The 19,092-nt window shown below is 42.8% G+C and overlaps 1 protein-coding gene across 1 annotated transcript in view; it reads right to left on the reverse strand.

Moving 5' to 3' along the window:
- LOC115902213 (gamma-aminobutyric acid receptor subunit rho-2) overlaps positions 1-17,076 on the reverse strand; it is a 30,904-nt gene extending 13,828 nt beyond the window's left edge. The window contains exons 1-3 of the mRNA XM_030945561.1: positions 16,858-17,076; positions 8,611-8,717; positions 747-814 (exon numbers count right to left, since the gene is read on the reverse strand). Coding sequence (XP_030801421.1) covers positions 747-814; positions 8,611-8,717; positions 16,858-17,045 — 363 coding nt within the window. The 5' untranslated portion in view covers positions 17,046-17,076. The remainder of the gene's footprint in view (positions 1-746; positions 815-8,610; positions 8,718-16,857) is intronic.
- Between the last annotated feature and the right edge of the window lie 2,016 nt (positions 17,077-19,092).

Raw genomic sequence — 19,092 nt, forward strand, 5'->3', positions numbered from 1 at the left:
CCCCAAACTCCCTCTTTCACTATCCAGGCAGGCAAGCTGCCTGGTTTTAATCACAGAACACAGAATATTTTGGTTTAGAAAGGACCTTTAAAGGTCATCTAAACCAACCCCTCCAAAATGGCATGAAGATGTAATTGCATACTAAAAAACACTCAACCTAAAGCTCTTCCTTTGTCTTTACATTTTGTGTAGACCACAAAAGGTGCACAAGAACAGGGAGGAAAGAGGAAGGAGCCCAGAAGCTTCCTCTTTTCCTCTATGTTCCCTTTTCCACTTCTCTTTCAATTGTTTTTATTCAATTTCCTACAATTAAAAATAAAAAAAAACCCATGAAACAACCCCAAACCACACAGTAAAGCATTTGTGACACTCATGTGAATTGAATGGTTCCCTAAGGAAGAAAACTCCTGCAGCAAACACAGCTTATGTGAATTTTACCATATAGCTTCAAACCTTCATATGCAGCTGCTTAAATTTTAGTTGTGATAGATCTTTCACAGCACTGATTACTCTCCCATTCAAGGTCCCTTTTCTCTTCACGCTTTTAATCTTTTTCCTCTGGAGGTAGAAAGGTAAGGCTTTGATCTTCTGGTTTTATCATGTCTTTGGTTCTGATTATCAGCCTCTCTGAATTTTGGAGATGCTGCTATTACTTTCATCTGACCAACGATTGCAAGCCCATGGGTTTCAAGTCAGGAGGTCTTTTATGACGAGAATCAGCTGAGGCTTAGAAGAGCATTACGTACCATGTCAACCTCAGAAATACTGTCCAAGCTTTCAACTTGCACATCCACCCCAACAGGAATCGCAGGGCCTGAAAGAGAATGAGATTTAGATATGCAAATAAATGTTCTTTCATATCATCTGCATTTAATTAGCACTTCTAAGGTGACATGCAAACATTTCTGAGCTTATGTTGTGCATTTCTGTCAATGGTTCTTCAGGAAGGGGCTGGGAATGAGTTAGTGAATAACCACGTAAGGGCACTTCTGAAACATTGACTTATCTTCCCCTTGGCATATGCTGCAATGTTGACACTTTGCTAGTTAGCCCAGAGCTTGGATGAAACATTTGCCTATGTTTTTAAAAACTGAGCCATACTATCTTAAATTGTAGGCCTTTATGAACAAATTTAGCCCCAAGGACAGGGGACTGAGATGAGGACATGGCAAGCAACGAGCTCTTCCTTGGAGGTTTCTCATTTTTTATGAACAAGGCAAACCACATTAATCTCTCAAGAGCCTGTCACCATCTTGATTCCTATTACTCACTGATGATATTTCTAGTTTTCCACAATAATTTTAAAATTAGCAATCAGAGAGCTCACAAAGAGCAAATAAGCATAAAACATCAAATAATAAATGGACACTCCTCTATTACTAAAAACCCTGTATCAAAACTTCACTGTAGACTGCTGCTCACTAATGACCAGGACCTGCTCAAGATCCCCATAGTGTGCCCTCATGCAGCTTTTCCCAAATTCTGGAGATAAGGGCCTACTGAGACCAGCACAGCAAGCATGGCCCAGCAGGGCAGCTCAGCAGGAACGGTCCCGGTGGATCCAGTGCTGCCTGGTGCTCCCAGGGTGTGGCAGTGGGACTCACAGGGCTCACACTGATGATGTCCAGGGCGTGCCTCAGCCTGGGCACTGTCAGTGAGACAGACCATGCCAAAGGAAGCAGAAGCTCTGCAGACATGTCTGAGACTTGTCCAGCGGAAATTAATTTTCCAAGGACCACAATGGCCCCCATGAAAGTTTGCAAAGACCTTTATCTCCTGGATTTTGAACCTTATTAGCAGTCAGATAATATGTAAGGTGCACCACAATCCCTTTGCGGACTCAGACCCATATTTGCAGTGCCACAAACAGCAGGGCCTGCTGCATGCATACATTTAGCTGGAGTAGCATCTTTCTGGAGACCACATCAAAGCTCTGAATGCACTACAAGTCCAACCAGAGAGCAGAAATGTTGCTGAGAGAGCAGCACATTTTGCAAGCTGCTATCCATCATGCTCTGTACACTCCCACACGTCCTCAGGGCTTTTGAACACAGCCTTATGTTTGCCTCTGCTGGAGGAGAAAGAGGCACCAGCTCAGCCTCAGGAGGGAAAGGCTGATCCCCATGGCCATGAGCCAAGCTGTGAGCAGCCCCAGTGCAGGTTTGCCAGGGCTTGGGTAAGCCAGCCCCACTGATTACAGCAGAGCACACTGATGGTGATGGCACTGTCCCCTTCCCACACACACAGCTCCAGCTTGTTTTGCCCACGGTGCCTGTCAGCAGCAGTGCTGGGAGCAGGCACCTTGAACAAGCCCTGTGGAGCAGGACCAGGCTCCCCAGAACCACCAATTCCAGTTTAAGTGGCTGTTGCCCCCAGCAGGGAAGCTCAAACGTGTCTAACCCAGCACTTTGAGGTGACTCCCAGATGCTTACAAACACCTACATGTCACATTCAGACACACAGCTGTGCACTGCATACTTCAAAAAATGGCCAGCAATCATTTGCAACCAAGAGAAAGAATTTTTCTGTGGCATTTCTCTTGCTCAGTAAAACATGATTTGGTTTGTTGGGTACCTAACAAGGTAGCAAAAAGCACTGTATCTGTGGTGACAAGAGACACTTTGATGTGCAGTACAATCAACAGAGAAATAGCTCAAGCCGAGGGCTGTGTGCCCAACACATGCTGGGCAGCCCCCCACGACTTCCAGACTCTCTGTGTATGAATCCTTAATTTAGCCTTGATTCAGGAAATCAACACCCACACAAAGTCTATTTACTGTGATTTCTATGCTTCTCTGAACTCTAATCACAGATTAAAAAAACCCAGAAAAACAACAAACAGCTAACAACCAAACCCATAAACTTAAGAACACTGCCAGGCTGATATCTGTCCCACTCTCCTATTCCTTCCCTATCTGCCCTTGAAAATAAAATACCATGTTCTTTTCTTTGTTCATGTTCCTGCATCAAACACTCAGTAATCAGCAGTTATCTCATTGCAAGGACAAAGCCTAAGGTTCAGTCTGGAACTGACACAAAGCTTTATTAAATCCAAAATAAAGGATGTTCCACATTAAGCTGGATGGTCTGGGAAGTTCTTGAGAGAAGTGGTCCAAAGCTGGATTAGGCGTCTTTTCTCCAGTTATTCACAAATTTGGGGGATGATAAAACAGTGGTTGTAATAGAAAGAGGGAGAAATTATTTTAACATTGGACTGAAATGTTTAGTGTTTAATGTAAAGATTAACGGAAATGTAAAGATGAGTCTGTAAAACCAATTTATCAGCAGAAATATTTACTCTCCCTTTTTTGGGGCAAACTCCTACTACAATCAGCAGGAGTAATCACTGCTTTTTCCTTCTCCTGCTTCTCATTCAGCACCTGGGGCTGAGGCAATGAGAGAGCACACAAATGGGATGAGGATCCACTGAGACACAAAGATATTTTGGAGAAGAAGCTGGACTGAGCAGGGAAGGGTGAGTGAAGGGCCAGTGCAAATGTTGCTGTTTGTGGGGTAGCAACAGGAATCAAAGGATCACCATGTCCTGCTCCTGGCAATAAGCATAAGGGATAAAGATAATTGTATATTCACTCTGCCCATCACTCTACAAAACATCAAGTAAGATGCACTTTTGTAGAGGTACTTGATGCAAGCAACATTGAAAGTGCATGCTGCTTCTGAAGCAAAGCAGAAGCCCTGTCTAGAAATGACCTCTTTAAACCACAGAAACAAACCCTGGGTTTCCTTAAAAGGTCATGTTGGCTGCAGCACATACCATTGAATTAAATGGCTGTTGATCACCCAGAGAGAAATGTCAGGAGATCTTTGATCTCTCTAACCCATGGAGTCAATTAGGAACTGCTAGCTTTTTAATCCTGTCCCTCTGGCAACTGAACAGTTGAACCATGGAAGCTCAGGGTGTTTTGCCAAATTCCTCATCAAATGCCACTAGGGATGAGCAAAAATAAAAACCCTCTGTATTGAGAGGGAGCAGAGTATGAGGAGGGTGTGAATGTGAGGGAACAAGAACAGCTCAGATGGTATATGACAAACTGATCTGGTAGACAGAACAATTAACTTTGGTTACAGCATTAGATGCAAAAAAGCCCTCATCAACCAGGCTTTCTTTGTCATAAACAATATTTTATCTATATTCACTTTTTCTGCAGAAAGAGAAAATATAGAAAAACATCAATATAGAAAATCTAGGATCATCCTAGAGAATTATAAGCAAATGAAGACTTGAACATGTTAACACTGGAGAGATCTCAAAGCTCGGGCTCCTCTCCAGGATGTTCACTGCTGGACAGGAAGCTAAATGGATCCATGTGAAAGCTGGGAATATGGCTGGTAAAAGGAAGCAGTGCTGCTTTGCTCAAAGCCTGCAATCCAGCAGAGTTTTTCAAGCCATACTGTAGAGTCTCTGTAAAGTATCAGCCAAGTTAATGGAATTTTGGTTTGGTTCTGACAAAAAGAAGACTTTGTGTCTTGTTTCATATTACAAAAACTCCAGTTTGAGTATCAAACTCTGCCCCAGATTGAATGGGATGTCTGGCCTTGGGCTAACCTCTCCAGGGAACCCAGGAGGTTTCCACAAGTCCCATGCAGGAGCAACTTCAGAAGGAGCCCAACATTGAAGCCTGTTACATCCCAGTGTGCCTCCACACCTAAAAACACCAACCAGTGAGCAACGTGAAAGCTTCAAAGTGTGAGTCAGTTCCCAGTCAGAACTGGGCACAAACGTGGTTTTTATTTCTGAGCACTGGAGCAGACTTTGGAAGAGAGGGAAGAGCGTGCTGCCATGTAGATGCCTGAAGTCAGTTTTCCGCTCCACCTCTGAGACTAAAGCTTTGTGACACCTCTTCAATTTTTCTCTTTGGCAGTTCTCTCAAAGGCTCATTGTTTCTCTCTGAGACAGTGTCCACTCATCTATCTTTGAAGGAGGGAGGCAGATGAAGACCCCAAGATAAAAACATGTACATGAGAAATGAGTGGGTTTGAGATTCCCTTACTGACAGGTACCTTGTGCACAGCCAGAGAGACTGCAAACCACTGTGGGACCTCTTAGGTGTGGGCAGCTCCCAGGCAGGAGCACCAGGACATGCTCATCACCCTCGTCTTGGCTGCAGGGCTGCGTCCCTCTGCGCCTCACACACAGCTGCTCATCAGCAGGGGAGCAAGTTCTGTCCCAGCCCTTGTCACTAACAGCCAGTGAACTACTGGTGCTTTATTCGTCCCACTGTTCATCCATCCTGGCAAAAGCACTGCCCAGAAAGGGCAGCAAGGACCAGCTGATGTTAGGCTACTCGGCTGTGAGCAAATATAATAAAACTAAAGCATTAGGCTGGTCCTCAATAAAGAAGATACAGCTATTTTAAGTATCAACTAAAGCTGCTTACTCACAGGCTCCCTGTAAAATACGAGATGTCATAAATGAAATGCTTAAAATGGGTGTTTAAGGAAGGCAACAAAACAAACATTTACATAATCTTTAAATATTAATAATAGTAAATAATACCTGAACATCTGCTACCTAGAACAAGGTCACTGACACGGAGATAACTCCCTAAGGGTCAAAAACCCTGCAGTCCCTTTCAGCTTATGAATGGTCTTTGACCATCATCAAAGCAAAAATCTTTGTCATTGCCTCTGTGCCCAATTGCCTGTCTAATGGGCTGAGGGCAGGCAAGACAGCCATGCTTATTGGGCTGTTAATAACACAGCTTACACAACATTTGTTTGCTCACTTGTTCTTTACAAAGATACTTTTTCTTGAAAAACCCTTCACCTTTGTCTAACATTGAGATTTTTTCATTCCACCTTGCATAACCGCAGCCTGCTCTGCCCAGTGGTCACAGCTGTGTTGGGCTGGCAGCTGCTGGCTGTCCTCTGCAGACCAGCAAGTGTCACCTGGCCACCATAAAACAGCTCATACCCCATCCCCTTTCTAGCTAAAGGTGGAATTGCAGGCTGGCCCACCAAACTTGGGAACCATCAACAGTATTGACTTTCTTTTAGTCTTAATGCCACTCACCATTTACTTATGGTATTATTTTAATTTTCCAGAACTGAGGCACCTTTCCCACCGGCAAGGTAACATCACAGGCCCAGTGCAATGCCATAGAACTGGAATCTCAGTTAGACCAGAGAGGGTCTTAGGGCAGCAACCAGTTACAGTCATGTGTATCCCACAGGCTCCTCTTCTCCACTTTGGCAGTACAAAAGCCTTTTTATCCTCTCCAGGTCAGACCACATCAATTTGACTGACCCTGCCACAGCCAGAAGCTGGAAGGACTCATGGTGCACAGCAAATCACTGTGACTGCCTGATGAATAACATTACAGACAAAACTATGAGGATCACCTCTTGCCAGACTTTTGTTCCCTTTCCTTTGTTTTTTTTCCACTATGCTTATCATCTGTCACTAAAAACACACCATGCAATTCTGCAGTGAGCAAGAACCTGTGGCACCTGCTGTCCCTGTGCATCTGAGTCAGGATTTCCAAGGCTGGAGCCTCAGCAAAGCTGTTTCCATGCTTTGCTCCTCATCCCATGCAATTTCAGTACAACTTTGCTAGTGCCACATCTTTGTCCCAAGAATCTCTGCAAGTTAAGGAGGTTTTAAACAAAAATTATTTAAACCCATCATGTTTTTCCTTTATTAAAAAAGGAACCTTCTCAGCAAAGGCTCTGAGGGTATTTGTCAGTTTTATAAACATTATTCCAAATTTTGGCTCTGGAAGAGTCTTGATGCCATGATGGGAGGCAGCATGGGAGAACAAGGCAAAAGAGAGATTAAAATGCAGTTCCATTAACACTAGAAGAGTGTCTGTGTAATTACATGTGTCTGTTTGGTGTGACCTGTGCTCAAATGCGTTCTTCAAGGACCCTGTGACACTGATGAAAACAGTAAAATTCAGATGTTTCCAGAATTACAGTGCAGGGTGTCACTGGTTGTCAAACCATCAGCACAACAGAACAAAACCCTGCAGCTTCCCCCCAAAACAGGCAGGATGCCCTGACATACATCCAGTTAGGGGGAAAAATGTTCAAAAATCACCATGGCTCCCCAGCTGACTCCAACTGAGGCAAGGTAGGGAGCCCAGGTTTCCTCCCAGAGAAGCCCTATCATCCCACCCATCAGACCAAAAGGTCTTTTGTCCTGGACAGATCAGCTGCAGAGAGGACAGATCAGCACCTTCAGTTTGTCCATATCAGGCACTCAGAAGACAACAGCCAAGATATAAAAATTGAGGTTGGCTAAAAAAAAATAAATTAAAAAAAAAGGTCATAAAACCAAAGATAGCATCCTCTGACCTCATAGCACGGGAGGGCATACCTGGGATTTAGGGAGGCATGTGCACTTTGGTGAATTCACACTTTTACAGCCAATTCGTAAAGAAACCCAGTGCCTCCAGAGCCAGCTCCCAGACCTCATCCTTGAGCCTCAGCTGCACCCAGGGCTCGGTGTGCTCCCCCCAGCCCCAGGGAGATCTGCCCCTGCTCCACCCAGAGGGCAATTTAAGGCAAACTCTTCAACCCCAGAAGCAGCAGACCAAGTCAACACTGATTAGAAAAACGTTACCTCCAATGTTTGGGCTGGACTGCACTTGCTGGTAAATAACATTGTAGGGGCAGGAAACTCTGGTTATGACAGGTTTTGAATTGTGGAGTTTGAAAATATATATATATATATTTAAGTTGTGAGCAGGGGTCAGCACTGTGCTCTCAGAATGGCACACCTGCACTGAGGGGCAAGAAACATCTTTTCAGCCACACCAGGAATGGGCAGGTCTGAGAAGCTTTGTTCTATGGACCAGGGCTAAAGGGCACAACAATCTGTGTCACCCTGGGCAGGGAGAGGTAGCCCTTCACCCTAAATGGCAACTGACAGAGGATGCAGCATTTGTCATTCAGTGAAAACTACAGAAAACTCTGCCCTTAGCTCTGGGAGGATTTGGTTATTGATGAAATCAGAAGAGGGATTGCCATACTGGTATTGCAGCAGGTATTTTTCAGGTACCGTCTTCTCTCTGCAGTAGTGAGTCTAGAAAGGTCAGGCAAGCACACTCCTGTAACTGGGTGTGACCAGAGGCAGAAGTGAAGCTGGCAGAGGTCTCCCCTCCCACTCTTTTATTTGCTTATGAGAGTTTGAGACAAGATTTTTTTCTGGACAAAAGTATTCTGTTTTCTTCTAGTTATGGTGGGCTGTGATCCACCCAATGAGTTCTTTACTTTGCAATTTAATCACATCAGCTGAAAAGTTCATTGCAACTTCACAACCATAGGTGAATATTAAAACCTGCAGCTTGTCCCTCTTCTCAACAGAGTGAAACACTTACTGGGAGGGTCCATCCCAAACTCTGGGGAACGCCAGCCAAAACCAGAGCCAACTGCAGCAACAGGAAGGAATGCAGGAAATGTACAGAGCACGGAGGGCAAGGAGGATGAGCATGAGGCCTCTCTGAATTGACACCAACTCTTTTCCCTTCACACTGATGCATCTGGTCAGAGGTTTGTTTGCTTGGTTTTTAATTAGATTGTTAATTGGATAATTAGATTAATCTTAATTAGATTAGCACAGACCCAAGAGAACCACCTGATCCTCACCTCCAAAGGCCGGCCTCATGGTGAAGTCGTGTTCGTCCACTCTGAGAAGCTGCTCCGTCTTTCCTTTCCAGGCCTTGGTCAAGTCACGATTCCTCTTCAAGATGTGACTGCAAAAGACAGCAATAGCATTGCTCTGATGTCTCTGTGCCCAAGTGCCACAACTGCCAGCCCAGTTTTGGAGCCACAGGAGCAGCAGCTTTGCAGGCACAACCCCAGGGACTGTGGGGAGACTGCCAGCACCAAAACACAGACCCAGAGCTGCCTTTCCACAGCATCAGCTCAGACCTTTGTGCCCCACAGGCAGCCCTGCTCCCTCTGCCCCCTCCAAGGACGTGGTGCTCCCTCTGCCCCAGACACCCTGACTCCCAGGGAGGCACGAGGCACAGAATGTCACAGGGGGGCTGCATGCAGGGAATGCCTTTGCAGCTGAGAGAAGGCGCCAGGGGAAGCAGCTGGGTGCCCCACGTTACCTGGCCAGGATTTGGCCAGGTACCAAGGCAACATTGTCATGAAAAAGCTCTTTGCAGCGCTGGTCACGCAATGTCATACACCACTTGGAAACTGCCCACTAACTTCACCAATTCAGTTTGTGTGGACAGAGGGTCTTCTGGCTTTCAGTGGCAACAAAACCACCCATTCCTCCCCACAACAGCAGGAAGAGAAGAGTTTTATCTAACGAAGCCTTCAGTCCCTCACTTTCCTGAACATTAAGGTAGGAAAAATTCTAACTTTTTGTTTGGGATATTTTATGATAACAGTGGAACAGGGATGACAACAAACCCCTGAGAAAAGTGCAAGATAGTCACTAAAATCCTATAAGGGGGTAACTAACCAGCAGACAAACAAATTGCATGCACTTCTGGAAAAAAATCCAGATCAGCATCCCTGACTGTTCTGCAGTGGTGTGAGGTGAAGACTTGGAACATTAAGGTTCCTCAATCCCTTTGCTCTGGACATAAGAGCTGACGACCTTGTAAGTACTGCTACAATTAGCTGGTTTCCAGTAACTTACTGGAAATAATTATGATAAATAGAAAGAACTTTATACAAAAGGTTCAGGTTCCTTTTCCTGTATGGAAAAGATATGACTGAAAATAAAGAACAAAAAATCTTAGAGGAAAAATAAAGAGACTACTTAGGCTTAAAGTCTTGATCAAGAATTCAGAATACAAGAACTCAGAATACAAAACAATCACCCCACTCATAAATGTGGGTATAGAAAGGGTTGTTCTTAGCTTCATTAAAATATTAAGCCCTATAAATATGAGCCAAAGGGAGCATAAATCACAAATCAGAAGGATAGTTTCCCACCAGAGCACTAAGTTCAAGAAAGAAATTATGAAACCTAAAGGGTGTTGATAGCTGCAGCTAACATCAAAAACCCACTTCCTTCCAATAAGGAGATGAAAAGGAAGCAACAGAATTTAAAAATACTTGTATCAAATAGATGTTTTGAAGGACTATAACCCCTTGTACCCCAGGGCACATGCTACATAGGAAGGGTGGAATGTCCCTCAGGTTATTCTGGGCTCCTATTTCACTTGGGATGTCAGAGCTTCTCTCCCTGCTGGCTGTGAGAAAGAGCCAGCCGGGGCAAGCGCCCTCCCGACAGGGCTGCATTATGGTTACCTAAAAGCAGGGGTGTAAAACCAAGCACAGCCATTAATGGGAATGCTCGGAGGCAAAAGCTTGGCTTTTAACTGCCTGCTGCAGGGGGGAAGCTTTGTTTGCTGCAGAGTTAGGGCAGCTGCCAAAGCGCTCCACTTCACCACGCACTGCACGGCTTCTGTGCCCGAAAAGCTGCAAGTCCAGAAAAGGGATCTTCCTGTGTCTGCTCGACTTGAATTATCAGGGAAAAGCCAAATTACCAGGGAATGTTCAATCAAGTCTCTCTCCTCAAAGAAGGAGGTGAAAAAGTCAAATTAAAAATCCAATAAAACACTGGAATGCATTGTACAAGGAATTAGTATGGAAAACCCTGGCAGTATTATCTTGCAAATCAATGGCTCAGCCTCACTGAAATGTTACATTTTGATCAATTATTTAAAAATCATCAAACAGCAAAGAGCACACAGGAGAGTTGCTGAAAGCAGTCTGTGGCTGCAGAGGTTTAGAGGGCTGGCTGGGGACATGGATACTGTTTTAGGAAGAAAAGAGGTTTTCAGGCACATCCTGAGCCAGAGGTTGCATTTAATCATCAGTTCATGCCCAATCCTTCAGGTATTATGACGGCCAATTCAGATTTTACAGAAAGAGCTCTGACAGTCCCTTTTTAATCAATTTAATCCATTTACAGTGTTTGTGTATTGAAATATTTTTAATTATGGGAAGTCTACACCGCCTTTAAAATTTATTACTACTTTTGTCTATTTAATCCAATTCAAGACCAAGTTTGTTTGAAAAAAAATTTCTTTATAATAGCATTTGACATCAGCTGTGCTGTATCTCCTGCCCCTCTCTGGCAGTACCCCATGCCAGCCCCACTGCTGTTTGGCATAGGGAGCATCTCATTACCTGCAGCAAAGGTGACACCCGCTGCCAGTGCTCTTGTGGAGCTGAAGGGTGCTCTGAACACTGCTGCCCACAGGGTGCCTTTACTGACAATCTGATCACCAGTATCTCATAAATCCTCCCTGATGTACTTATGGTCTTTAGCATTTCTGATTATAGGTTTGTCAGGGTTTCTTTCGGCTTTATGCATTCTCTGCAGTTCACTACAATTCGTTTAAATCCACCCATCTCCTTTTGTCTTTTTTTCCCCATTTTTCATATATAATTTTATTGCTGTTTTTATTTCATTCAATTGACATAAATTTGATAAGTCTGACCTGTGAAGAATTGTTTCTGTTCAAAGAGGAGAGAAGGTGACCAACAACTCATTGAGCTTCTGCAAAGCCTTCTGTATTATTGCCCTAATTTTTTAAAATGTATTTTCCTTTCCAGTCACTTTTATTCAGAATTGTCTCAACTGCATAAAATAGATGCTTTTTCTATCAAAGAGAATTAATTCTTGATGGCATGAGAAATTACAGATAAGAGCTCAGCAGGATTCAAAAAAGAGCAGATGTCTATGCAGACATTCAGACCTTTCGAGAGCCAGATGAAGAACTTTCAGATTGGAAACACTCCTTGTGCTGTAGGGCACGAGGCAATGGCTCATGTGGTGAGCCTGAAAGGAAACATGGTCTCCACCCTGAGCATGGCTCAGCTGTTGGCAGCCAGAGTCTGGCAGGTTTCTGCACCTTCCCCTGGAGAATTCAGGATGGATTTTGGTCACAAGATGGTAACTCATGGCCATGGGGCCTTGGTTCCAGTTACATATTGGGATGCAGAGAAGTACTTCTACAGTTTCAGTGAAAATCTTACAACTCTTCAGCATATTCTCTGGGGAAAAAAAAAAACCCAAAATGCATTAGGTGAAGGCATCATTTATTTTTTGTAGCAGCCACAGCTAGCTGCAGGAGATGCACACTGTGTAAACCCAGCACCTAGGAAGGTACAAGGCCTCCTGTTTTTCTAACCACCAAAGCATGTGACTGCTGCAACACAAAGCCCTAGAAGCTGAACTAAAAAGAGAAGATACGAGAACAGTTTATAACTGTCATAATGATTAGCTCACTCCTAGATGAGAATTCCAAATATATTTTCACCACTGTGTTATGAGTGCATCTTTAATCTTATTATGCATGGATCATATGGGATCAGATATGGTTGAGAAATTTCTGACAAACGGGGAACATCAAGATCCTCGATTTAGGTGAAGTCTCTTTCCAGTGCCTGTCAGGGCCACCAGTTCAAGTGCTTTAGGAGCCCCAGCTGCCCAGGAAGGCCTGGCATCTCCACAAGATAGGTCTGCCTTGGGTTGGGTGGCCACAGCAGTCTCTATTGCTTCCAGAGTCTCAGGAAAGACAGACTCTGTTCCCATACCTCTGGACGTAACACGCTTCACACTTGCTCATCTGTGGGTCTATGCTGGGAGCAGGAAGGAAAGGAAAGTGACTTTCCTTGCCAGATTTCTGGAAAAACTAAATCTGACTCTGGAAAAAGGATGGAAACAAACTCAAAGGGTGGGCACAATCACTGCTATCATACACATTCTCTCCCTGCTTTTGTTTCACATTGTTCTTTGGCCATGGCTGATGCTGCAGTGTTGGGAAAAAAGCTTCAGTAGACATGAAACCCTGCACCAGAGGTTCAGCAGTGCCCTGGATTGAGCCCCAGGCCAGCCACACACCTGTAAAGAATGGCTATCACATTTTAATCACTGCAGCACCAACAAACTCCAAATTTTTGAGAGACTGCCAATAGAGCAAATAGGATCTGTGAGGGCTGGGAAGTACCACAGGCTGGAGGATGTGTCTGCAGTATCCATTGAAAAACAGGGAAAAACACAGCTCCACAAGGCAACAGAGGGAAGTCACTGCCAGCAGCAGCAGTTTCAGCAGGGATCACCAGACTGCTTGCTCCAGTGGAATGATGTTTGGAAAAAGTTTGTGTGCTGAGCCTTGTGCTGCCGTGTCCTGGTGATTGCCTTCTGCTTCTGGGTCCCAGCCTAAGGCTGGCATGTAGCATGCCCTGACAATGGCATCTCTAATGAGATTCTCCAGAGGACTGATCACTTCCAAAAACCTTGGCAGGAAGTCTTTAGCTAAGAACAGGCCAAAGCCACTTCTGTATCAAAGGCAGTTTTTCTGCTGTTGAAGCACGAGGCTTCACATGGCTGGTAGGAGAGAGGAACAGGCAGACTCAGAGTAGGGTGGGCATGGGTCACTGGAAACATGGCATTCACTGGCACAACAGAGATGGTAAATGGCTCCTGAGTTCTCAATTTATGCAGAGCAATAAGCATTACCGAAAGCATTACCAGCAATTTTTATAGAGCACTAACTATTAACAAAACCTCTAATTTTTGTCTTTTGTTTCTTTTTGTCTTTTGGAAATTCTGTCCAGCTGGATAATCTAGCAGGATTGCCAGCATTTGTTTACCATTTCGTAGAGGCAGCCACTGCTGAGCTACTGAAGAGTACCCAAAACTGTTTCAAAAACTCAGTGCTGGACGTTCCAGCAGCACTTGCTTGGCACTTGGGATAAGGCTGATGCTCTGAGGAAGATGCAAGCGCAGCTACATACACTGTACAGCCAGTTCTACCCTCAGCAAGTCTGACCAGCCCTGGCAGCACAAGCTCAAACTGTGTACACAGCTCCCTGGAGATATCAGCCTAGCAACACAGACCATCTGACACACACACCTGCAGCTTTCCATATTTACAGTTTCCTTCAGCACCAGGCTGTTCTTCCTCTGTGTAAATTTATTCTTTGGTGTGCAGGTAAGGCTGGGGCAAACGTGCCCTGCCAGCAGTCACAGGTGACTCCAACAAAATGTTGTACTTCGCAATTCATTTTTCACTTGAATTCTCCAAACAAAAGGAAATGCAAAATTTTTAACCAACAATGCTCTTACAGTTCTAGAGCCCTTGGTTTCATGCACTATTTGTACGTCTTGCACATCAGCAAGAAACACTCAGCTTCATAGAAACAAGTATCACTGATGTCCTTCAGTTTCTCAATCTAAGTGGCAGGGACTGTACACCATGGAAATTGTGAAAAACTACTATCAAAGTATGAAGGCCGGAGCTGCTACTCAATGAGCACACCCCAATTTCCTACACAAAGCCTGGGCTCTCCAGAGCATAACATGAGGCAGTCTCGGGCAACAGTCAGGGCAGTGATGCACCCAGGCAGTTGTTTCTTTATGTTATATCTCAATCTGTAGGAGCAGAGATGTGTTATCAGTGAGGGGGGGATGCAAGAGTAAGAGAAAATTAAATGCAGGGCAGTTTCTAATCAAGCAAGGATTATCCATTCAGCGTGCTGAGCGAGGCAGCGGACATGGAAAAAAATAATGTGTTACAATGTATGAACACAAACAACCAAGAGTAATTAAGGATGCACAGGCAACTTAACCTGGCAATTCTTAATTTGGCTTCCTAACCTGACTTTCTGTTCCTTCCCCACTTAGGCACAGGCTCAACAACTTCTCCACAGCATGGTGGCAGAGAGCTGTCCCAGAGCGCTCAGGACCAGCCACCCCAAGTGCCCAGAGCTCCGAGGGAAGGACCTCTGCACCCAGGAACCCCTGTGCAATGTCCGAGCAAGAAACTGCAGCACTGGAGTTCTGCACCTGCACAACCCAAGCGATTTTCTTGAAGTCCATATAAAGATCTTTAGATCGGACTGATTTATCACCTTAGTGGACACAAAATATCAAACTTACCAGCTGTAGATTCCCCAATATAGGAATAAATTTTCTTTAATAAGGAAAGTTTACTGTAAAATTTACTGTTTCTTATGATAAGTCAGCAAGAGAAATACTAAGCAGAAAATGTGATGGAATTATTTAAAAGATCATTCTTTCAATTTCTCTTACATGATTAGGAAACCAGCCTAGGAACTAGTTTTAGTTTCCTTTTACTAGAATAGTCCACTATTCATTGTTGTTTTAGAGACAACTAAATTTTATCTACTTAATTGATAATGAATATGAAATTTAAAATAAATACAATTGAATATTGAAATATAAAAATTGAAATATAATTGAATAGGAAAATTAAAATAGTAACAACACTGCTCCATACACTTCTTTTTGTTGTAACATTGCATCATTCTCTGTATTTAAAATGTCATTCTCATTTGAAAATCCCTAAAAAGATTTTATAAAATTTTTAATAACTACACTGCATAAGAATCATATGTATGTGTGTCTATATAGTCCTCAGATCCTACCTAGAGAGAAAATTGTTCATTTAAATCATTACACCACAGAATACAAAATAGTATTGTTACTCTTTGTAGTATATTTATAAAAATAATTTTAGCAGTGCAACTTTCACTCCGTTACAACTCATGAAAATATCGGCACTGTAGAACTTTTCTCCAAGTTCAAATAAAGCACAAAACTTTTAAAGCAGAGAAACTTTTACTTCAGGGTAAATTGATATTTAAAGAAGGATTTACACTATTTTATTACTTCAAAATATGTGATCTTTACTACACAGAAAGGCTTGCAAGGAAGTGCTACTGTTCAAGCCCCCACATTCCTCAGAATATAGGCATTGGAATATTTTCAGAGTTCAATGAAAGATCTCATTCAATAATTGAGATTCTGTGAACTTCAATGGTAAAACTTCAGTTGACTATAGGATTTCAGGATCAGGCCCTGGCTGTTTCAGCTTTTTAACATTTACGTCACTAAAAGCATATGCCACTGTATTTTTTCAATAAGTAGTGTAAATCTGATAGCATATAATGGTTTCTTTGCTTCTAATTTATCATGTTTCTTTTCAAAACATTCGAGTAACAACACTCTCTATAAAAAGTGTTGAGATAAACCAAAAAGTCCACAAAAATAAATGAGAATTTTGAAGTTTACAGCCACAGTAAAACCATTCAATAAGATGGATTAACCCAATTTTATTTGTGAGCCCTTCAAACAATGAACAGTCTTGTAAGATATAACTGCCACTAGATGACATAACCACAAAAAAGGATAACATACTTTGGACTGTCTGGCAGGTTTGGAAGATTATCTTTTCTAATGTAAACCTCTAGACAAATCTCAGCAGCGGTAAATCTAATAAACTTTACTAAGACCTTTAACTCATTCTTGTGCTTTCACTTAACTTTAAAATAATTTTTTTATGCTTCCATGTGTTTATTTAAAAAAAAATTAATTTTACAATCCCTGGCTAACTTCCAGGATTTAATTTGTTATCAATTACCACAATGTGTGCTAACCAACATCCCCATCTCAAATTGCCAGAGCATAATGGGCAAGTGAACATAAGTAACACGGACATTGCAGCAAGCAGGTGAATAACCTGCCCCGAAACAGTGCTGAAACATTAAACAGTATGCACATTTGACCATCTCTGTTAACTGCAACTCCTCTGAATTCCCTCAGAAATTTGCAGGTATGGCTAAGAATAATTTTACCACAACCCATGCCGAAGCAGTCAACTTCTCTGCAAAATCTGCCTCACTCACAGTTAATCAAGGTTAGCCATAGAATCGTCCACTTACCCACAAAACTGATTATACTACCAGAGACTGTTACAAAAACATTATCTGTAAAGCTGCTTGCACACACAATATACATGAAGACATTGACGGAGTAGGTTTTAATATGCCTGTAGCAATGTATTTGTAACGCTGCAGGAAAAGATACAGACATGGCTTAGTAACCCTTACCTTGCCCTCTGCACATCCGGATGGGTCGTCCACCTCCTCCTCCTGTGCCTTCTGCTTTCCACGAGAAGAACTAAGCAGAAGATTAATAAAAAGAGTTTTGTGAAATAAGGCATCTTGTTGGAAAAGGGAGCTGAGCACTCTGCACTCCAGTGACCTGCTGCAGTCCAAGTCCCCCCGGGCTTAAACATTGAATCAACTCCAATTCTGGCGTGTCGCCTCGGTGGGCGAGCAGCGGCAGACACGCTGCGCTCCCGGCGCGATGCATTCCACAGGCTCCCGGCGGCTTCGCACTCGGCGCTTTTCCCTCATCACCGCCTAATGATTGGCCATTACTCGCCAAGTTTGCCTCACTGCACATTGCCACCGGGTCCTAAAGGATACTTGCTAAAGCCATTATATAAAAACCCGCAATTCTGCACGCCGGCTTTTTGCTCAATCCCCTAATCTCAGTGCTATCCTCCTGCCAGACTGTAAAACCAGGCTGTCCCTTTTCATTAGGCTTTCTACATTTTTTGATCCTCTGTACGGCATCTTTTTCAACTGGTAACTGCCTGTGCCACGTTTCAGACATGTATCTCATTGTAAAATATGTATTTTAATGGATTTAGGGCAGTTGAGGCTCTGTCTGACTCCTCATGTTGTTGAAGAGAGAATATGAGCTACTTCCTCTAAAAAAGCTGACTTTATTTACTGCTAACTTAAAAGAAAAATTTGAACAGTAACTTCCAATCTATGCATGCAATCGCCTTTACATAAACCAAGTCACCATTAATTAATTTTTTCTCCAAAAGGCATTTGCATAATCAGCCATTTTAACTTTTATCAAAGGAGATGGAAACTCAAATTAAAATCAGCTATTTCTTTAATCACAATGACGAGGCTGTTTCCAAAATCCATTCAAGGCTTATTTCCTCCCAGCCCGGTCACAGGGCAATGCTGATTTGGCCTCTGTGTGCAGCACTGGGCTGTGCTAACAGCAGCCAGCGTGTGCTACAGGGGCAGAAGTCTGCCCGGCACAGCAGGGACTCTGCAGGACAAGAAAAGCACACTCCGAGCAGAGACTCCAGAGTGACTGAGAACGCAGCAGAACGGTCTCGAGGGTCAGACCTCTTCCAGAACCCTCCTCTGTCAGCCCACAGTTGCAGTACTTGAACAGAAATTCAAACACACCAACAAGGAAACACAGGGCTTCTATTTTAGAGGCTACAGGATTTGAACAGGTTTTGGTGTGGGTTTTGGTTTTTGGGGGTGGGGGGCATTTGTGTATTGGTTTTTTGCTTGTTTTTGTTCAATTTCTAATAAGACAAATTACGTAAAAATGTTAATTAATATATTGACATCAAATTGGTCTGCAGCAGAAAGTTTAACTGCTGAACAAATACATACTTTTTTTTGTCTTCTTACAAAAGTTATTTTTCACCTTTTTTCCATTATACCTGCAAACAAGATTATCAACAACACAGAGAAACGCTAAAAGACTCTGATTTTGGGGGTTTTCTAAATTTACACATCTCCCTTAGACACAAAATGGGTTTTCCTTATTTTAGAAGTTGTTATAGCTACTTTAATGTTGCAATACAGTAATATATACTACAGTTGGTAAAATATAGGAAAGCTCTAGCTAGCTTGACTTGCTGAAAAACAGGATGAGAATCTCACTCAAGTCAGTGCTATTATGTTTGACAGCGACAAAATGAAAGCGAACTAAACTTCCTCGTCTTTGAAATAAACATGCTGAACAGTAACATGAACAATAATACAAGAGGAAAATTATCTCACTTTCTTCTACTTCAGTATTTAAATAGTCAAAGACAAAACTTCTTAAAACCCTGACAACTGTAGGTCTACTGCTTGTATATGCCTTTTCACAGTATTCATAAATATTGCCAGGGACTTATAATAAGTAGATCCCCAGATACAAAATACTCATTTTAGGTAAAAAAAAAAAAACAACCCCACATTGAAACCCCCCCAAAACAAAAACAAAAAAAACAAAAAACAAACAAAAAAAACAAAACCACAAAAAACCCACCAAAAGAAAAAACCAAAACAAAAAAAACCAACAAACAAACAAACAAAAAAAAAACCAAAAAAAAACCCCAAAAAAACAAACCACCAAAAGAAACCCCCTTACAAAAACCCAACCAACCAAAAAAAAAAAGCCTCAGACAAACAAGAAACAAACTGCCATGTGATTGCCATGTGATACTTGAAACATATCCAAAGACTGCTTGA

The sequence above is a fragment of the Camarhynchus parvulus genome, chromosome 3 (genome assembly GCF_901933205.1).
Source record: "Camarhynchus parvulus chromosome 3, STF_HiC, whole genome shotgun sequence".
NCBI lineage: Eukaryota > Metazoa > Chordata > Aves > Passeriformes > Thraupidae > Camarhynchus > Camarhynchus parvulus.